General features: G+C 38.9%; 1 protein-coding gene across 16 annotated transcripts in view; it reads right to left on the minus strand.

The window, feature by feature from the left end:
• mycbp2 (MYC binding protein 2) overlaps positions 1–20,027 on the minus strand; it is a 291,326-nt gene that overhangs the window by 26,606 nt on the left and 244,693 nt on the right. For all 16 annotated transcript variants that reach the window (XM_069890301.1, XM_069890291.1, XM_069890299.1 and 13 more), the window contains 2 exons: positions 12,297–12,416; positions 12,094–12,195 (listed from right to left, as the gene is read on the minus strand). In XM_069890301.1, coding sequence (XP_069746402.1) covers positions 12,094–12,195; positions 12,297–12,416 — 222 coding nt within the window. The remainder of the gene's footprint in view (positions 1–12,093; positions 12,196–12,296; positions 12,417–20,027) is intronic.

The following is a 20,027-nucleotide window of genomic DNA, read 5'->3' on the forward strand; positions in this document are numbered from 1 at the left end:
GTACCTCTTCTTTGGTGCACCTCTGTCTCGGTGGCCAGTGGAGAGCTCGCCACATAACACGATCTTGGGAAGGCGATGGTCCTCCATTCTGGAGACGTGACCTACCCAGCGCAGTTGGATCTTCAGCAGCGTGGATTCGATGCTGTTGACCTCTGCCATCTCGAGTACTTCGATGTTGGTGATGAAGTCGCTCCAATGAATGTTGAGGATGGAGTGGAGACAACGCTGGTGGAAGCGTTCTAGGAGCCGTAGGTGATGCCGGTAGAGGACCCTTGATTCGGAGCCGAATCTATACACCACATAACTGGAGGGACAGGATCACCCTGATCTTGCTGTCAAGAGGTAACAATGCATGTACAACCTAGTCATTACTTTCAACTTTAACAACTTTCAACTTCAACAATAGACACAAGGATTACACTGTGTTACAAGCCCAGAGGACCCCAAAACCCAGCAGCAATAGACATTCACCAAGACAAATGGTTACTTAAACAAAAGTTGATTTTAATGATCTTTAAACATGAAAATAGAAACAAACTTTAACTTATATTATTATCAACTTACTTAACATAACCTAACCCCCTTCTAATTCTAAGCGCACGTGTGTGTAATGAGTGGTAAGTTTAGAAAAGTTCTTTGGTTGACAAGTCCAATCTCGCTTCTCATTCTTCTAAGTTTTCTGGTTGCAGGCAATTTTAATACTGTGCACGGAATTTAACATGTATAAAGTTCACCAGGATTTAGTGCTCAAAAGGTAAAAGGAAGGTTCTTGTAGGTTTTATAACCATATAACCATTTATGGAGCGGAAACAGGCCATGTCGGCCTTTCGAGTCCACACCAGTTCACTAGAACAACTCCACTAGCTCAAACCTCCTGCTCACCGCCAATACCCTCCAACCCCCTCACCTCCATGTACACATCATCCAACTTTCTCTTAAATGACAGAAGGGACCATGATTTGCTCGATACGTTAGAATTCATTTTGCCATGGCCATCAGCAGTTATATCATCAGTGAAGATAAGTGCGCCAGTACCTGTGGCAGCCAAATATGCATAACACCCCCACTACCATGTTTCACAGAGGGGGTGGTATGCAGTTCCTTTACGCCTCCACTTTGCATACAGGTTAATCCTGGTTTCATCTGTCCATAAGACCTTTTACCAGAATTCTGCAGGCTCTTTTAAATACTTCTCGGCAAACTGTAATCTGGCCAACTATTGGTTTGCATCTCACAGTATAACCTCATGTATTTCTGTTCATGAAGTCTTCTGCCTACAGTGATCATTGACATATCCACATTGGCCCCTGAAGAGGATTTCTGATCTGTCTGACATACATTTGGGGATTTTTCTTCATTATGATGAGAATTTGTAGAGAGAAATATTGTTCCAGGACATCCACAACTGAGGTATTTCCCTCAGTTACCTCAGTGTCTTACTGATGAAACTTGCCCCATCAGGGTTCTCCAGATAATAACCTCTTTCTTTCAGGTTACTACAGAGTTCTTTTGTTTCTCTTATTCCAAGTGAAACATTAGACAGCCAGTCTTCTCGCCATTTTCTACTCTGGAGCTTCTGTTTCAGTTCCAGCAAGCTTCTGCTGCTTTCTCTCTCTCTCTCTCTCTCTCTCTCTCTCACACACACACACACACACACACACACACACAGTCTGACCCTCAGTCACTGCTTTCTCCCTCTGCTTGCAAAAACCACCTGACCTTCTCCATCAAACAATAGGAGTCAGTCTTTCTGGTTCATCTGTTGTCTTTAGGTAAACAAGAACCCATAATGACCTCTCTGAGCACTCTTGTGAAAAGCCATCATGTCTCTGCTGTTGCTTTAAAGATAATAGTCCATTCATTCCACATCAGTCCAATTAACACCTACTTGTGAAGTCTCCATAGCCATTCTTCATTATTTCTGTAAAGTCACTCTGAATATGAATTCTTTAGTATTTCAAATAAGATCTGTTTTAAAGTGTTTGTATGTAACCTACTCTAACTTTTCCCAATTTATCTCCTGCAAAATATTTCTATATATTCTGTCACAAGTGCAATATACAAAATTGCCAGAAAAACTCAGCAGGTCACACAGTATCTATAAGAAACCCATGATGAAGGGTTCAGGGTCAAAACATCAATTACCCTTTTTTCCTGTAGATGCCTTGGGACCTGTTAAGTTTCTCCAGCACTTTTGTGTATTGTGAATACTTTCAACTATTCAGTTGCTATAAGATAGTAATTAACAATGAAGCATTGTATCATGAAGGGGCATGACAGCACTGCCCTCTAGATGGTCAATCAAGGGTTGGCCCTGCCCCATCCATTAGTGCACACATTGCCATTGGCTAATTTAAATTCCTCTGTAATAATCTTAACTGGTTTTGAATATTTTATTTTAATTTTGTGGACAACATGCATTAAAAAAATAACTATTACAACTATAAAACAACTATTAGTTGTCCATATCTCCAAACAATCCCAGCCCTCTTCCCCCAAAACAAAGCCCCGAAGTAAAGAAAATAGATAAGAGAACAGAAAATTCAGGAGAGAGAAGAAACTGTCGGGATCTGGGATCCAGTTAATCGGATCTGATTCCTTTTTTTAACTAGATCTCTAATAGGGGAAAGAACAGAATAAGTGTCCCTCATATTTAACCCTGTGTTCTGCAAATATGATCACCATTCCAGCAAAAAAATGTAATACCTCTTCCTTAAATTGTACTAATTTTCTCCAGAGGAACACAACTATGCATTTCTGCGTTCCATCGGGCTATGTCCAGAGGTAAAAGAGACTTCCAAGTAACTGCAAAACACTTCCTGGCCACTGCCAATGTAATTTTAAGAAATTCTAATTGATACTTAGTTTCATTTTGGATTTTATGTCCACAGTATTTCCGAGGAGAAACAATCCTGGACTTTGTGGTAATTGTTTCCCAATAATTTGGCCTAATAAAATTCTTAAATTTTCCCAAAAGGGTTTCATTTTAGAGCATGAGCAGATAGAATGTAAAAAGGTACCTGTTTCTTCACCGCATCTAAAACATATCTGATATATTGGAATTTTTTTGAATGTTTTATTTTAAAAGTTTTTCATACATGTAATAATTACAATATAATAAATTTCAAAAAACTAATTAAAGTTACATACATAGTAATTTCACCCCATCCCAAAACCCCCTCCCTTCCAACTTCCCTCCTCAGAAAAATGTATATATGTGTGTGTGTGTGTAAGTATTGTATTACTCCATAAGTATAAAAAGAGAAAGAGAGGTGTCATCCAGCACATATCTCCAAATTCTTCATAAACACTCAGAAGAGAATCTCTAAGGTCTAGAGGCATAGGAAGGATGTCATTACAAATTTAATCAAATTTGGGTATACGGGCACTTAATTTGCAAAAAATGTAGAGTACTTGTTCCTCAAATTGTATGTAATTTTTTTCCCAAAGGGACACAACTTTGAATTTCTGCATGCCACCTTGGCATACCCAAAGATATATCAGACTTACAAGTAACTGCAATGCATTTCTTCACTACTGCTAACACTAATTTAACATGCTCCAATTGATAAATTGATCATTTTAATTTTGGTCTCGTACCTTCAATAATTCCTAATTAAAAATAAATCAGGACTTTGCAGAAAGACAATTCTTATAACTTGTTCAAAAAAATTCCTTTGATCTGTCCAAAAGAGTCTTATATTGGGACAAGACCAAATTGAATGTGTGAAAGATCCTACATCTTCACCACACCTAACTCATTGATCTGATAAATGTATTTTGATCTATTCAAACTTCTGTGGTGTAAGATATAGGTGATGTAAAAACATTATATTGGACTAATCTATATCTTACATTAATAGTATTAGTCATACAACCCTACATAAATTTTCCCATATTGTTCATCAATTGTAATATTTAAGTCTATTTCCCATCTTCGTCTAGATCTATGAAGTACTCGTTTGGGAGTTCCTGCTTGTAATAATGAATATACCACAGAAGTAACTTTTTGAACAATTCCTCTCCTAATAAGTTCTATTTTAGTACAACATAGTTGATCCAAACTTATCTTTGAAATATGCTCAATTGAAAATAACAAAAAAGAATATTTATGTGGTATAGCATATTTGTTCCTTAGCTGCTCAAATGACATTAATTGACCCCTTTCATAACAATCTTCAACACTTACAATCCCCTTACAAAACCAAATGTTCCCTTGAAAACTAGAAGGGGATTTTGAATCAGTGGTTTTTTTTTAGGCGAAATAGACCCTCTTACACCAACATCACCATTTATTTTTTTCCAAATATTAAGCAAATGTTTCAACAATGGTGTTTCCTCACCAGCAACATTCAATTTTGGTTCACACTTATACACAAATTCTTCTGCTTTCCTCTCTCCTATTTTATTCAGTTCTATATTAACCCAAGTCAATTTTTCACTTTAAATAAAAATGCAAGAAATCGCATTTGCAATAATAATTTCTAAAATTAGGAAGCTGTAGACATCCCATTCATATTTCCATATTAACCGTTCTATAGAAACTCTTGACATTTGACCTTTCCAAAGAACTTCCTCATGTTTATTTAATTCTTGAAAAAAATTTTTGAGGTATTAAAATAGGTAATGTTTGGAAAAGATATTGCATTCTTGGAAATATACTCATCTTTATACAGTTAACCTTTCCAACTAAAGCTATAGGTAAATTAATCAATTTTAAAAATCTTCCTCAATCCTTTTACGCAATGATAAATAATTCAAATTATATAAATTCTTCTAATTACTCTCCATATGTATACCTAAATACCCTCTTTTGGCCATTTAATCTGAGTATCCTTTTGACACTTTCTGTTAATGGCATAATTTCACTTCTATCCCAATTTATTTTTATAACCCAAGATTTTACCACATTCTTCCAATTGAACATAGAGTCTTCGTAAAAGATGTCTCGGGGTCCATCAAATATATTAGAACATCAAATAAACTAATTTTATGTTCTTCTTGACCAACCCAGAATCCCTTAATTTGTAAATCAGCCCATATTACCTGGGGAAGTGGTTTTATATCTGAAATAAATAAAGCTGGGATAAAGGACATCCTTGTCTATTAGATCTTGTCAATTTAAAAGGCATTGACACTTTAGCTTTAGAATTATTGTATGATGCTCGAATCCAATTTAAAAAATCTTTGCAACAATGTTATAATCCACATTTAATAATGAAATAGGTCTATAAGAATAAGTTTCAAAGGGGCTCTATCTTTTTTAGGAATCACTGTAATTATTGCTATCGAAATTATTTTGGAAGAGTATTGTGACAGAGTATTTTGAGGTGGTTTGGGAGGAATTGTTAGAGTAGCTTGGATACACACATTTTAAAACACAATGTTTGCAGAACTTTTGCAGAATGCCTTTTGCAGAGGAGCAACAAAGTAGCAACATTCAGTAGCTTGCCTGGGAGAGCATGTGATCTTTGCAGGCAGGCCAGAACAGTTTTGCTTGCAGAGAGGGAGGGAGTGAAACAGAGAGGAGAGACACAGAAATCAGTTCCAGAGGGACAAGCTAGCAAACTTTGGAAGGCTGCCTGGTCAAAAGAGAAGACTGGCAGTCTAAAGGTGATCTGAAAGAAAGATCTGGAGAACCCCGAAAGGGGCAAGTTTCGTCAGCAAGACTGATTGAGAAGGAATCAGTTGCGGATGTCTTGGAAAAGGAATATCTCTCTGAAAACCAACAAGAACCCTCCTGAGTGGTAACCATTTGCCTGTTAAACACCAAAGCCTGGTGAACTTTGAAATGCTAACTTCAGTGCATAGTACAAGAATTGTCTGCAACCAGTGAGATTGGACTGTGATCCAAAGAACTTTTCTAATCTTAAATATACATCACACACACCTGCGTTTAGTATTAGAGGGGGCTCTGGAGATTTTTTACCATGTAAGGAAGCCATGGCTCTACCTCCATAAATGGGGCATTAGGTTCAGTCTGTTCTTCCAAACAATCCAAGGAGTATAATCCGTGATAAATAATTATTTATTTTTATTTTCATATCTTAAAGACTCCAAACTATATATTTCAAATAAAAGATTCATTTATTTCTTATATGAAACTACATCAGTATCTTTTTGAATTGTATTAATTATTTTTAAAGCTGATTCCACCTTTAATTGCCAAGCCAATACTTTGTGATCTCTCACTTAGTTCATTGTATCTTTGTTTTGTTCTTATAATTGCTTTCTCAGTTCTAAGTTTGTAATATATTAAACTGGTTTTTTATTAATCAAATGCCTACTTTTATCTTTGGAAGTACAATTTTGCAGGTCCTTCTCCAAAACTGTAATTTCTCTTTCTAATTGGTCGACCTCTCTCATATATTCCTTTTTAATTTTAGAAGTAAGACATAATTTGACCTCTTAAATGTGCCTTTAAGGTATCCCATATAATGAATTTACCATTTACTAAACTCAAATTTGTATCACTAAATATCCAAATTTGTGTTCGAACAAACTCACAAAAATCCTTTCTTTTCAATAACAAAGAGTTAAATCGACTTCTCCTTATCAGGCATTTCAAACATTATTAACAAAGGTAAATGATCAGATAAAATTCTCAGTTTATAATCTACTTCAAGGATCCTAGCCTGCATTTGAGCCAAAATCAAAAATAAATCAATTCCAGAGTAGGAGCCAAATCTACTTGAATAAAATGAGTAATCTTTCTCTCTAGGATTAAATCTTCTTCATAAATCTATTAAATTCAAATCACTTATCGAAACCAATGTAGTAGCTTTAGCTGCTTTTGCGATATGTTAGTTTAATTTATGCAATTTCTGTAAGGTAAGAGACAGCTGATACAAAACACTATATTGTACAAATCTATATTTTTCACTAATTGTATTTTTTCATATAGTCCTGACATAAATTGGACCTGTTTTCTTCACCAATACTAATAGTCAAGTCTGATTCCCACCTTGTTTTGATTTATATAACTCCTGCTTAGGAGTGCCCAACTGAAATAAAGATTACATTACAGATGTAAACTTGCTTGTGCTCCCCTTTCGAATCAGAATCTCCATTTCACTACATTGGCAACATCATGGTCGGTCCTAATTAATCTCTTTAAAAAAAAAACTCTTGATTGGAAGTAGAGGACAATTGTTTTATTAAGAATATTATATTTATTTTTTTAAACTGTTAACAGGTCATTAATTTTCCTTACAGATAACAATCTTCCACATCCTTGATCCCTTTATGGGACTATGCATGTAGAATTTTATTATCCATTATTAAAACAGAATTAATCTGTTTTGAGTCAAGGGCATTTTTGGAGATATTTTTCTTTTTGATCCAATTATTCAATTTGTACCAAATATTCAAAATGTGCTTTGTTAAAGGTGCTTCCTTTCCACCAGAAATAGAATTAATATCCCATTTATATACAAGATCTTCTGCTACTCTCTCTCTGACTTTGTGCAGTTCATTTTCCACCCATGAAGGCTTGTCTTTTCTGTCAGAGAAATTTCATCTGGGCCACCTTATAGTAAGTAATCAGCTTAAACCTGCTGGCACTGAGCCATTAGTCCCCTGTAAATACCTAGGCTGGACCTTCCAGCCCTCCTGTACATGGCCTTGGACTATTGTAATTGGCTGTTGTAATTGATTAGTCCATGCTGGCAATGAGCCATTGGTGCTCTGTAAATGACCTGGCTGGACCCCCTAGCCCTCCAGCACTATAAAGGCTTGTGTGTTTGAGTCACCCTCTTTGCCACCTTCAAGGGACCACCCTGATTAACTTCAGGTTGAGGATCGTTGAACGGCGCTGGATAAATTGCTAATAATGTGTACATTGTTATAGGGTTGGGAGTATTTTAATTAGTATCCCAAGTCTGTACTTGCACTGTCAAGGGGTGGCAGGAATTGTATTGTTTTTTTTCCCTTGATTGTTATATGTACTCAGTTTGTGTTTTGTGTGTGTGTGTGTGTGTGTGTGTGTGTATTTCATCCTTGGTGTGATTTTCCCACGCTCGCTATAAATTATGTGTTTTATTCCTGCTACCACTTTCCCATGGTCACTGTAAACTGTGCACATTTGTGTGTTATTCCTGTTACCATTTTCCCATGCTCATCTTTTGTCAATAAAATAATTTACCAGAAGATGGTGTCCTCGCTTTTGAAACCCATCAAATCTGTTTTCTCATTCATAACAAGTGGTTATTAACTCCAACCTCAGTTATTCAGTTTCCATGGGGGAGTGGATTCAAAATCTCTAGCTCCACAGACAAATGCACCACAGTTGAAAGAAAGCACTTCAAGATCAGTTAGGATAGCAATGAATGAATGGTTTCAATAAGGAATTTTATTCAGAAGATGGGGCAAAGATGTATGGAAAATGAAGACATCAGACTTTTAGCCAAATTATTGGAGATATAGCAACATTATTCTAGAGGAAAAGATTGGGACAACTTATTATTTTAATCATTAGATTTTCTAGTAAATTCAGATTTGTTTTACCATGGTATTTATTTGCATAACTCAAAAACCCACATCTTTTCTTAAAGTTACACATAGTGAGCAGCCTATTACATTTCTAATTAAATGCAAAAGGAAGAAAGATATTATTCATTACCTATCTTTTGTATTTATTATCTTGTGCTAATTTAATGTAGAACATGGTAGCATTTTTTCTTAATAAAGTTCCTGTTCAACTGCAACAAGTAAAGAATTTCAGTACATATGTACATTGTACAATGTATATGACAATACACATTATCATTATTAAATGTATATTTCTTACATCAACAATAATGTAGTGCATATAGTTTAAAAATAACTCACTAACTGGAAGATGTACCACTGGCCAATCAACAATATCCTTTTACCGAAACCACACCTCACTGACCAGCAACCAGCCCATCAGGTGTGTACCTGCCCACAAGCCTGCATGCGCACTGCCATTGGCTGGCCCCAGTCATTGGCCCATGCTCAGCAGTGTGGGGCATATTTAAGTCTGTGCGAGCTTTTTCTTGCTCTCTTCCACATGGCAATGATCCTGCCTGGATCGTGGTCGCTACGGTAGACTTTGTCCATGAGGATTACAGGTAATGGGACACTATATCCCCTAAGGCCAGCCAGGGTATCCTGGTGTACAGAGACACTGGAGCAGAGCCACAATCCTCCGTACTCCCCAGGGTGGGAGATTGCGAAATCCCCGCGGGAAGTTTATTCCCTCAGGATCTAGCACTAAGGGAATCCTCCCCTCTTGCCTCCCATTGCACTGAGCCCCTTCCTTCCCTGACAGGTCCCATGGTCTGCATGTGAGTTAGTGCAAATGCTTGTAGGAGTGTATGCAGCTAGAGAGCCATTATGCTGTTCTGTCGGTTGATTTATTAAAGATCATTGGTGATTGTGATCCGAGTCTTGGAGCTTGCTTTCTGCTGCACCCCACGAACCCTTCCATGCAATAAAGAAGGCAACAACCAAAAGCAAAAGAACAAGTTTCTAATGATTAAAAGAGATAGCAGACTACCATATATACCGCTGTATAGGACAACTCTGTATAGGACGACACCAAAATTTCCACACAAAATATTGGTTTTGAGCAATACCCTTTGTATAAGACATTCCCACCCCTCACCCCAAAATCTGGCATTTACCGCTGACCAGAGGATGCTGTTAAAGGCAAATCACAATATTTTAATTATAAATTACCACATAAATTACCATGTTATTTGTTCATTTTAAAATAAACCATTGTAACAGGCCATTTAAATCCTGTACAGAGCCAATGGCAGTCAGACCAGGTGGATGGACTCCACAGAGGAGTGCTGAGACTTTGCTGATGACCAACAGAGCATGCGTGAGATTGCATCGGAGCCAGAGGGAAGATGGCAGAAGTATTGAGACTTCATCGTCAAGCGAAGATTTTTTAGACCCAGCATATAGGACGACCTGATTTTGAGGTAAAATTTTCAAGTTTCGAGGATCATTCTATATGACAGCATATACAATAAATCAAATCTTCCCTGGCCTACATTTATTTAGCTTAACTATGTCCAACATTCAGGTAGCTTTGTGGACAGCTCATTATCATTGCCAGATATATTTAAAGTCTAACCCTAATTATTGTCCTTATTTTCAACACCATTTGAGATTGATGAGACTCCATGTGTTCAAGTACAACCCGACAAAACAGCATTCTCCAGCCCTCAGTGCAAAATATGAAGATACACAATCAGACATAACACAGACAAACAATACATAGACAGGATAAATATACATTTATACAAACACATAAATAAATAAAAAACTAAATAAATATTGTTCAGTAAATATTAGAGTCGCAGATGGTTAGGTAAGTTGTTCCTTTGGTCGTTCAGCATTCTCACATGGGAAGTTGTTCCTCAGCCTGGTGGTGCTGGCTCTGATACTCCTGTACCCCTTTCCTGGCAGGAGTGGCTGCAAGATGCTGTGTATGGTGTGATAGTGGTCTTTAATGATTTTGCGAACACTCTTTAATCAACAATCCCACTAAATCATGGTGATGGGTGTGGGGGGACCTTAGAGATCCTCTCTGCTGCTTTTATTGACCTCCAATCCATTTCTCTACAGCAACCATACCACTCTGTGATGCAGCCAGCCAGGATGCTTTCCATAGAGCTCCTACAGAAGGTTGACATGATGGTGGCCGGTAGCCTTGTCCACTTCAGTCTTTTAAGGAAGTGCAGCCACTGTTGCTCCTTCCTGATAAGTGAGTTGTGTGTCCAGGATAGGTCACTTCTTAAGTGGACTCAGAGGAACTTGGTGCTTTTCACTCCCAAGCTATTAATATGTAGTGGAGGATGGTTGTCCCCGGACCACGATTATCTCCTTTAACTTGTCCATGTTGAGAATCGGGTTGTTATTTTTGCACCACATCATGAGATTTTTCACTTTTTCTCTGTAGTGCGACTTATCGTTGTTGCTGATGAGGCCAACTACTGACGTATCATCAGCGAAGTTAACGACTCTGTGGGAGTTGGATCTGGTGATGCAGTTGTGGGTCAGTAGTGTGAATAGGAATGGGCTGAGCAGATAGCTCTGAGGTGCACCTGTGATCAATATGACAGTGCTCAATGTGGTGCTTCCCACTCAGCCAGGCTCTTGTCTGTTAGGAAGTCCAGAATCAAGTTACAGAGGGGTGTTGAGTCCCAGCTTCTCCACCCAGCTGTTCTGAATGCTCAGCTGGAGTTGATGAACAACAGCCTGATGTTCACTAGGTGGGTCAGGACGGATTGGAGGGACAGGGTTACAGCATCACCAGTGGAATGGTTTCTTCTATCAGTCAATTGAAATGGGTCCAGTGAGGTACACTTTGATTTATTCCATCATCAGACGCTCGAAGCATTTCATAATAGTGGAGATCAGTGCGGCTTGTCATTGAAGCTTGTTGCTGTCGCACTCTTTGGTACTGGGATGATAGAGGCTGTCTTGAAACCCACAGGGACAATGGACTGGTGCAGTGAGGTGTTGCATGGCTTCCTCATTTTGCACATGTAATAAACCAGTCATACGCTACTCATTACTTATCTAAGTACATTCATGACCCTGTATTTGCCTAGATTAAATCTCACCTCCCATTTATCTCCACCTCTTTTCTTTGGCTTGGCTTCGCGGATGAAGATTTATGGAGGGGTAATGTCCACATCAGCTGCAGGCTCGTTTGTGGCTGACAAGTCCGATGTGGGACAGGCAGACACGGTTGCATCGATTGCAAGGGAAAATTGGTTGGTTGGGGTTGGGTGTTGGGTTTTTCCTCCTTTGTCTTTTGTCAGTGAGGTGGGCTCTGCGGTCTTCTTCAAAGGAGGTTGCTGCCCGCCGAACTGTGAGGCGCCAAGGTGCACGGTTTGAGGCGATATCAGCCCACTGGCAGTGGTCTCCACCTACCTCACCACTAACACACCACACTAATTACTTTGTGTAAAGCACTTGATAGTTTGAGACCTCAGTGGCCTTCCTGTTTGAATTATTGTCAAATACTAATTGCATTGGATTTGAATCCAGCTAACTTGTATGAAAAAGAATCAACAGTCGTCCAAATGTATTTAAAACTCTTTTCCTTACCATTTGTTTTTGCTGGCCATCCTTCCTCATCCATCTGCCAGAGGAAAGCCTATCAACATGGTCTTGATCCAGCACACACAGTGAAGCCAGAGCCAGCCATAACTGTGAAGCAAAATGACAGAATTTCAATCCAAGTGCCAGGTACATTCACTTTTGCAAACTTTATTTCTTATATACTTTCCACATAAAGCAAATATTATTACCCTGGTTGTTGTTGTGCACTGAACAGGCACCCTATATTCTTCCTCCATTTTTGTTAGGGCAATTATTGTTTCAGCGATAGCATTCTTTGTAACACGAGACCACGCTTCTGACAGGTGCCCCTATAAAAAAAATCCAAACACAAGATAATATGTTGGTCTATTTCTTGTTTTTAAACAGTTCAAATTGGAAGTCCTTGCTTTTTTTTGGTTTTTTCCCCCCAACACTAACGCATATTGTTCAATGGAGTACGGCAGGGTGTGATCTGCCTAGCTAGAAGATGAGGTGTCACTCACCACACTTATATTGGACTTCATTGGTAAAAGCATGCAAGGCCAAAGTGAGCACAGGATTGAGAAGTAAAATGACTAAGGAATGGAAGTTCAAGGTCATGTTTACAATCTGAATGATAGTGTTCTGCAAAGTCGTCACCCAATCTGGGCTTTGCTTTTACTCATTTAAAGGTTAATAAAGCAATGCATTTCAGTCTATACCAATTTTCATTCCTAAATCATTTTTTGATTCACTTGATTCGATTATATCATCTTGTATATGGAAGGGTAAGGTTCATCTTCAAAAACCTAAAAGGAAAGGAGGCGTGGTTTTATCTAATTTAATATTTTACTACTGGGCAGTCAACATATGTAACTTTATGTTCTGGATACATTTTCATAATTGAGTGGACAGTCCAGTATGTGTAGCAATGGAGCTGAATTCTGCCAAAAACCTTTCCATTCTAGCTCTTAGATCCTTATTTTCCTTTTCTTTAAATAAATCAATGGATAATCCTATTGTCAGGCAAGCCGTTAGAGTTTGGGTGCAGTTTAAAAAACATTTTGGACTTCATGGTCTTTCTCTTTCAAGCCCTATTTTATCCAATCATCTTTTTCAACCTTCTTTACAAGATCCTGTATTTTCATGATTGGTTTAGATTAGACATTGAACGTTTCATTGATAATAGTTTTGTGCCATTTGAACAGCATTCTAAGGAGTTCAATTTACCAAATACTAATTTTTTCAGATCTTTGCAAATCTGACATTTTCTTAAATTTCTTATCTAAGTACATTCATGACCCTGTATTTGCCCAGATTAAATTTCACCTCCCATTTATCTCCACCTACCTCACCACTAACACACCACACTAATTACTTTGTGTAAAGCACTAAGTTTGAGATCTCAGTGGCCTTCCTGTTTGAATTATTGTCAAATACTACTTGCATTGGATTTGAATCCAGCTAACTTGTATAAGAAGACCTGATGCGAACATTGGTTATGTATTATTCAGTCTACAACATTCTCGCACAGGTTAATATCCATTATTTATGATAAGTTGGTAGGTTTGAGACATGTCCCTCTAGTTAAAATTTAAAATGCCTGGAAATAGGATTTAAGCCTTACATTAACCGATGAAGTTTGGGATCTAATAGTTCATCCTTATGTTCCCATCATAGTCCATTACAATTTAAAGTTGTATGTTATCAATTTAAAGCTCATATGTCTAAAGTTAAATTATTTCGTATCTACTCAGACACAAATCCTTACTGTGATAAATGTAAGAGACAAGATCTTTAATTATATGTTTTGGACATGTTCTAGCCTTGAAAAATACTAGAGGGAGGTATATAAACTCTCTCTTTAATTCTAAACGTAAATTTAGAGCCTAATCCTCTGGTTGCTGTTTTTGGTACAATTGGAGAAGAAGATATTCTTCTAACTCCAATTAAATGCTGTATTCTGTCTTTTGTATCTCTCCTGGCTAGACATGCGGTAATATTTAGATGGAAGGATGCTCACTCACGCTCAATGGCTGAGGGACATTATGTCCTGCTTAAATTTAGAAAAGGTATGTTATCAATTAATAATTCAAACATAAGGATTCAAAAGTTATGGGGACCATTCTTGAATTACAATCACATCCTCTAGACTTAGTTATTTAATTTTTTAAATATTTGCTGTTTTATTTCATGAACAAAGTACATATTTTCTTTAATCATACACTTTGGGTTAGGGGATAGGTTTAGAATCATGGTGCATGTAAAAAAAAATTCTTGATGTAATTTTGAATTATGGTTATATATGCTTTATAACTTGTTGAGTTATCTAATTTGTCATTTGTTATTAATATTATGAATTCCATAAATGTTTTGAATGTACATGCTCATTACTGAAAATCAATAAAAATATTGAAAAAGAACAATGCAATGGAAATAACTGGATGTGCAAATGAATAGTAATACTTCAGATTTTCAGATTTATTGTCAGAGTATATACATCACATACAACCCTGAGATTCTTTTTACTGTGGGCGAGGCAGAATTACCACTTATTGCAAACTGTACACAACTTACACATGTAAACAAATAAAGAAATGCAAACAAATTAACTGTGCAATACTGAGAGGAAAAAAAAATCAAAGTGCACAATTAAGAGTCCTTCAATGAGCCCTGATTTGAGTTTGTTGTTGAGGAGTCTAGTGGTGGAGGGTAGCAGCTGTTCCTCAACCTGGTATCTTGTCGCACCTTCTTTGCTGATGGCAGCAGCGAGAACAGAGCATGTGCTGGGTGGTATGAATCCTTGATGATTGCTGCTACTCTCTGACGGCAGTGTGCCCTATAGATGTTCTCGATGGTGGGGAGGCTTTTGCCTGAGATGTCCTGGGCTGTGTCTACTATCTTTTGCAGGGTTTTCAATTTGAAAGACAGTTTGATCATCTAGATAGTGAGGAAAGATCGCCATTCCATCTCTTGGGTAAGTGCTACGAGGGGATTACGTGAAGGGCATTGAGTAGTGAATGAGGGGATAGGAAAAAAAAGGCTATTGGAAGAACTCAGTGGGTCAGAAAGTTTCAGAACAATGCAGGGTATCAACCGGAAATGTTGACCCTCCCTTTGCATTCACAGATGCTGCCAGCACCCTGAGTTTCCCCACAGCTTGTTTCCTTTTGCCCCAGTTTCCAAATGCAATATTATCAGGAGGCACAGTGGAATTTCACTGAATTTTGAGCAATGAATAAACAAATGTTTTGACAAAAAGAACGGTGACTGCACTTAGCTTTTGATTCAAATTTCCAATATTTGCAGTTTGTTTCTCATCTGGAACTGCAAGAGCAGGACTTGGAACAAGAAGAGGAGCATTAAAAAGCTTTGAGAAAAGTTGGTGCTCATTTGTTTCTCATTGGTAACTGCCAGAATGGGATTTGGAACGAGAAGAGAGTGTTAAAATAGCATTGGGAAAGTAAGTGTTGTTTCAATTTCTCCATTGGCTGCATTGGGTCCAGCCCTTTGAGGCTTGGGCTTGAAAGGCTTTGGCAAGCAGAGGCTGAGATGGTTGTGCAGGAGTTGAGATAAAGTAAGGACAACCTGGTCGAGAAACAAAATAATGCAGCAAGGAGGAACACTTAAGGGCAGCTCTTACATAATGTGGCTAGTCACGGAAGCCAACAGTATGACAACTTCATTTGTGAGAATTGCATCCAATTGGAGCCCCTTACAAACTGTGTTAGGGAATTGGAGCTGGAGTTGAATGAACTCCAGATCATTTGGGAGGCTGAGAAGGTGATAAACAGGAGTTACAGGGATGCAATTACATTTAGGAGGCAGGACGAAGGTAGCTAGGAGGCTGGGTGACAGTCAGGAGAGGGAAAGGAAACAGGCAGGCAGGGCAAGGTACTCTGTGACCATCCCCCTCAATAAGGATTAAAGGCAACGTTAACAGGCCTAAGGAACCTTGGTTTTTGAGAGATATTGGGGGATCTGGTTAAGAAGAAAGATGTATATTGCAGGTATAGGAAACAAGAAGCAAATGAGGTACTTGAGGAGTATAAACAATGCAGGAAAAAAATTAAGAGGAAAATCAGGAGGGTTAAAAGATATCAGGTTGCTTTGGCAGATAAGGCAAAATTCTAAGGGCTTTAACAGGTATATTAAGAGCAAAAGGACAGAAAGGGGAAAAATTAGTTCTCTCATAGATCAGAGTGGTTGGATATATATGGAAATAAAAGATGGGGGAGATTTTAAATGAATTTATTTCATCAATATTTACTCTGGAAACTGGCACAGAGTCTATGGAAGTGGGGCAAATAAGCAGTGAAGTTATGTGACCTAAACAAATTGGAGGAGGAGATGCTTGCTGTCTTAAAGTGAATAAAGGTGGATAAATCCCCGGGGCCTGACAGGGTATTTCTTCGGACCTCAAGGGAGGAAAGTACAGAAATTGCAGAGGCCTTGGCAGGTATATTTAAAATATCCTTAGCCAAAGGTGAGTTGCTGGAAAATTAGATGATAGCTCATATTATTCTGTTGTTTAAAAAATGCTTCAAATATAATCCAGTAAATTATAGGGCAGATCCTGACATCAATAATAGGCAAGTTATTTGGGGTGATCAATGAGATCAGATATAAAAGGAGTTCGATACAGGTAGACCCTGACTTATGATGTTCTGACTTACGATATTTTGTTATCAGAATCTGTTTTGAATAAAGGTAAGTCAGGGGTCAATGACTTTTTCAATAAAAGGTGATTTGGAACGTGTGCATAGACGGCTGTCACTGGAGAAGAAGGGAGAGAGAGCGACAGTGCATGCGTTCCAAATCGTCACATAGGTTGCAAGGTGATGTCACTGCCCCTAGTTACCCAGCGCCATTTTGGGCTCCCGGCAGGAGCGGGGACTTCGGCCTTTCAATGGCAGCAGCGAGGAGCTTGGCCTCCTGGCAAGAATAGGGCAGGTTACTACCAGAACTGGTAGAACCCGATTTACGATAATTTCACCTTACGATGTGAGTCCCGAATTAAACTCCATCATAGGTAGGGGTCTACCTGTAGTCAGAGAATGATAAGGGATAGTCAACATGGCTTTGTGCATGGCAGGTCACATTTGACATATCTTATCATTTTCTGAGGAGGTTACCAGGAAAGTTGATGAAGGAAAGGCTTTGGATATTGTCTACATGGACTTTAGAGAGGCTTTTGACAAGGTGCCAATGGGATGCTGGTCAGGAAGGTTCAATCGCTCGGTATTCATGGTGAGATAGTAAACTGGGTTCCACATTGACTTTATGGGAGAAGCCTCCAACCGTGCATCTTGGCGCCTCACAGTTCGGCGGGCAGCAACCTCCTTTGAAGAAGACCGCAGAGGCCACCTCACTGACAAAAGACAAAGGAGGAAAAACCCAACACCCAACCCCAACCAACCAATTTTCCCTTGCAACCGCTGCAACTGTGCCTGCCTGTCCTGCATCGGTCTTGTCAGTCACCAACGAGCCTGCAGCAGACGTGGACATACCCCTCCATAAATCTTCGTCCGCGAAGCCAAGCCAAAGAGAAGACATGGACTTTAGAGAGGCTTTTGACAAGGTCCCAATGGGATGCTGGTCAGGAAGGTTTAATCGCTCGGTATTCATGGTGAAATAGTAAACTGGGTTCCACGTTGACTTTATGGGAGAAGCCACAGAGTGGTAGTGGATTATTGCCTGTCTGTTTGGAAGCCTGCATCTAGTGGAGTTCTCAAGGATCACTGCTAGGTTTATTGTTGTTTATCATCTATATCAATTATCTGGATGATAATATAATAAATTAGATCAGTAAATTTGCAGATGACAAAGAATCGATGTGTAGTGGACAGCAAGGAGGGCTTTCAAAGCTTGCAGAAGGATCTGGACCAGCTGGAAAAATGGGCTGAAAAATATAAAATGGAATTTAATGCAGACAAGTGCATTTTTGAAGGACAAACCAAGGTAGGACATACACGATAAGCAATAGGGTACTGAGGAGTGCAATAGGACAGAAGTATCTGGGAACTGTAAGGTAAAAACATCATGAGATGGGACCGGAGAAGGAGTCACCCAGTACTAAGGAGTAACAGAATGCAGATGTGACCTTGTACACTCAAGATAAGCTTTGCACTAACAAGAATGATGAGCAGCAGACTAACAGAGAAGGGTAGCAACAGTTTATTCATTGGACAATGTCATGGTATGATAATTTACTAAGTACGTATCCTGAGGTATAAAAAAACACCATTTTGCTGATAACGGCAGAATGCATTCTCCGACTAACTTTGTTAGTCGCAAGTGTTACAATCCGGTAATAAAGAACAAAGAACCCTGATTTCGACTCAGTCTGGTGTTTGTCTCACTCATTCATGAACAAAGCAGACCTAACAGAACATAACTGCTTAATTCCCTAAAAGTGGTGTCACAGGGTACATTGGCCTTCAGAAATCAAAGTTTTGAGTGGAGGAGCTGGAATATTATGGTAATGTTGACTAAGACATTGATGAGGTCAAATTTGGAGTATTGTGTGCAGTTTTGGTCACCTAACTATAGGAAAGATATCAATAAGATTTCAAGATTTACTCAGATGTTACCAGGACTTGAGGGAAGAAGTTACAGAGAAAGGGAAACTTTATTCAGATTTATTGTCAGAGTACATATAGGACATCACATACCACCCTGAAATTATTTTCCTGCGGGCAAGATAGAATAACCACTTACTGGTAGTGCATAGAGCATAGATAAATGCAGGGAGATTTGATAAGAGGTATCCAGAATTATGATAGGTATAGATAGAAATGCAAGTAAGCTTTTCCCACTTCGGTTAGGTGAGATCCAAACCAGAGGACATGGTTTAAGGGTGAAAGAGGAGAGGTTTAGGGAGAACATTCAGGAGAATTTCTTCACACAGAAAGTGGTGAAAGGATGGAACAAGATGCTAGTTGAAGTGGTGAATGCAGGCTCAATTTTAACAGTTAAGAAACATTGGACAGGTACATGGATGAGAGGGGTATGGTCTGGGTGAAGGTCAGTGGGTCTGGGCAGAATAATAGTTTGGATGAAAAGAGCCAAGGGGCTGTTTTACGTGCTGTAACGTGGTTTTTTCAGCATATGCCAGTTTCAACAACACATGGGGAGGTAAGTTTGTAACCTGTGCTCTTCTAATTCTGATTTATGTCTCAAATAAATGTACAAAGACAAATTAGGAATGACTGTCCTTACCTGATTTCTCATAATTGCCTTTTGGATAAACGTAAAACCAGTTGTAACAACAGTTTGTTGCTGTCCTGTTACCTTTCCAATCCAATCTTTGATCATGAGAGAAATATTCTGTCTGTATTTCTCAACGAGACCAAGTAAATATTATAAACGTAGAAGGGCAGCATGATGCTGAACCAAGCCATGAAAGACCTCAACAATGAAGACGCTGTTTACATCCGGTACCGCACGGATGGCAGTCTCTTCAATCTGAGGCGCCTGCAAGCTCACACCAAGACACAAGAGAAACTTGTCCGTGAACTACTCTTTGCAGACGATGCTGCTTTAGTTGCCCATTCAGAGCCAGCTCTTCAGCACTTGACGTCCTGTTTTGCGGAAACTGCAAAAATGTTTGGCCTGGAAGTCAGCCTGAAGAAAACTGAGGTCCTCCATCAGCCAGCTCCCCACCATGACTACCAGCCCCCCCACATCTCCATCGGGCACACAAAACTCAAAACGGTCAACCAGTTTACCTATCTCGGCTGCACCATTTCATCAGATGCAAGGATCGACAACGAGATAGGCAACAGACTCACCAAGGCAAATAGCACCTTTGGAAGACTACACAAAAGAGTCTGGAAAAACAACCAACTGAAAAACCTCACAAAGATAAGCGTATACAGAGCCGTTGTCATACCCACACTCCTGTTTGGCTCCGAATCATGGGTCCTCTACCGGCATCACCTATGGCTCCTAGAACGCTT

This window comes from Narcine bancroftii, chromosome 7, assembly GCF_036971445.1.
Source record: "Narcine bancroftii isolate sNarBan1 chromosome 7, sNarBan1.hap1, whole genome shotgun sequence".
Taxonomy (NCBI): Eukaryota; Metazoa; Chordata; class Chondrichthyes; order Torpediniformes; family Narcinidae; genus Narcine; species Narcine bancroftii.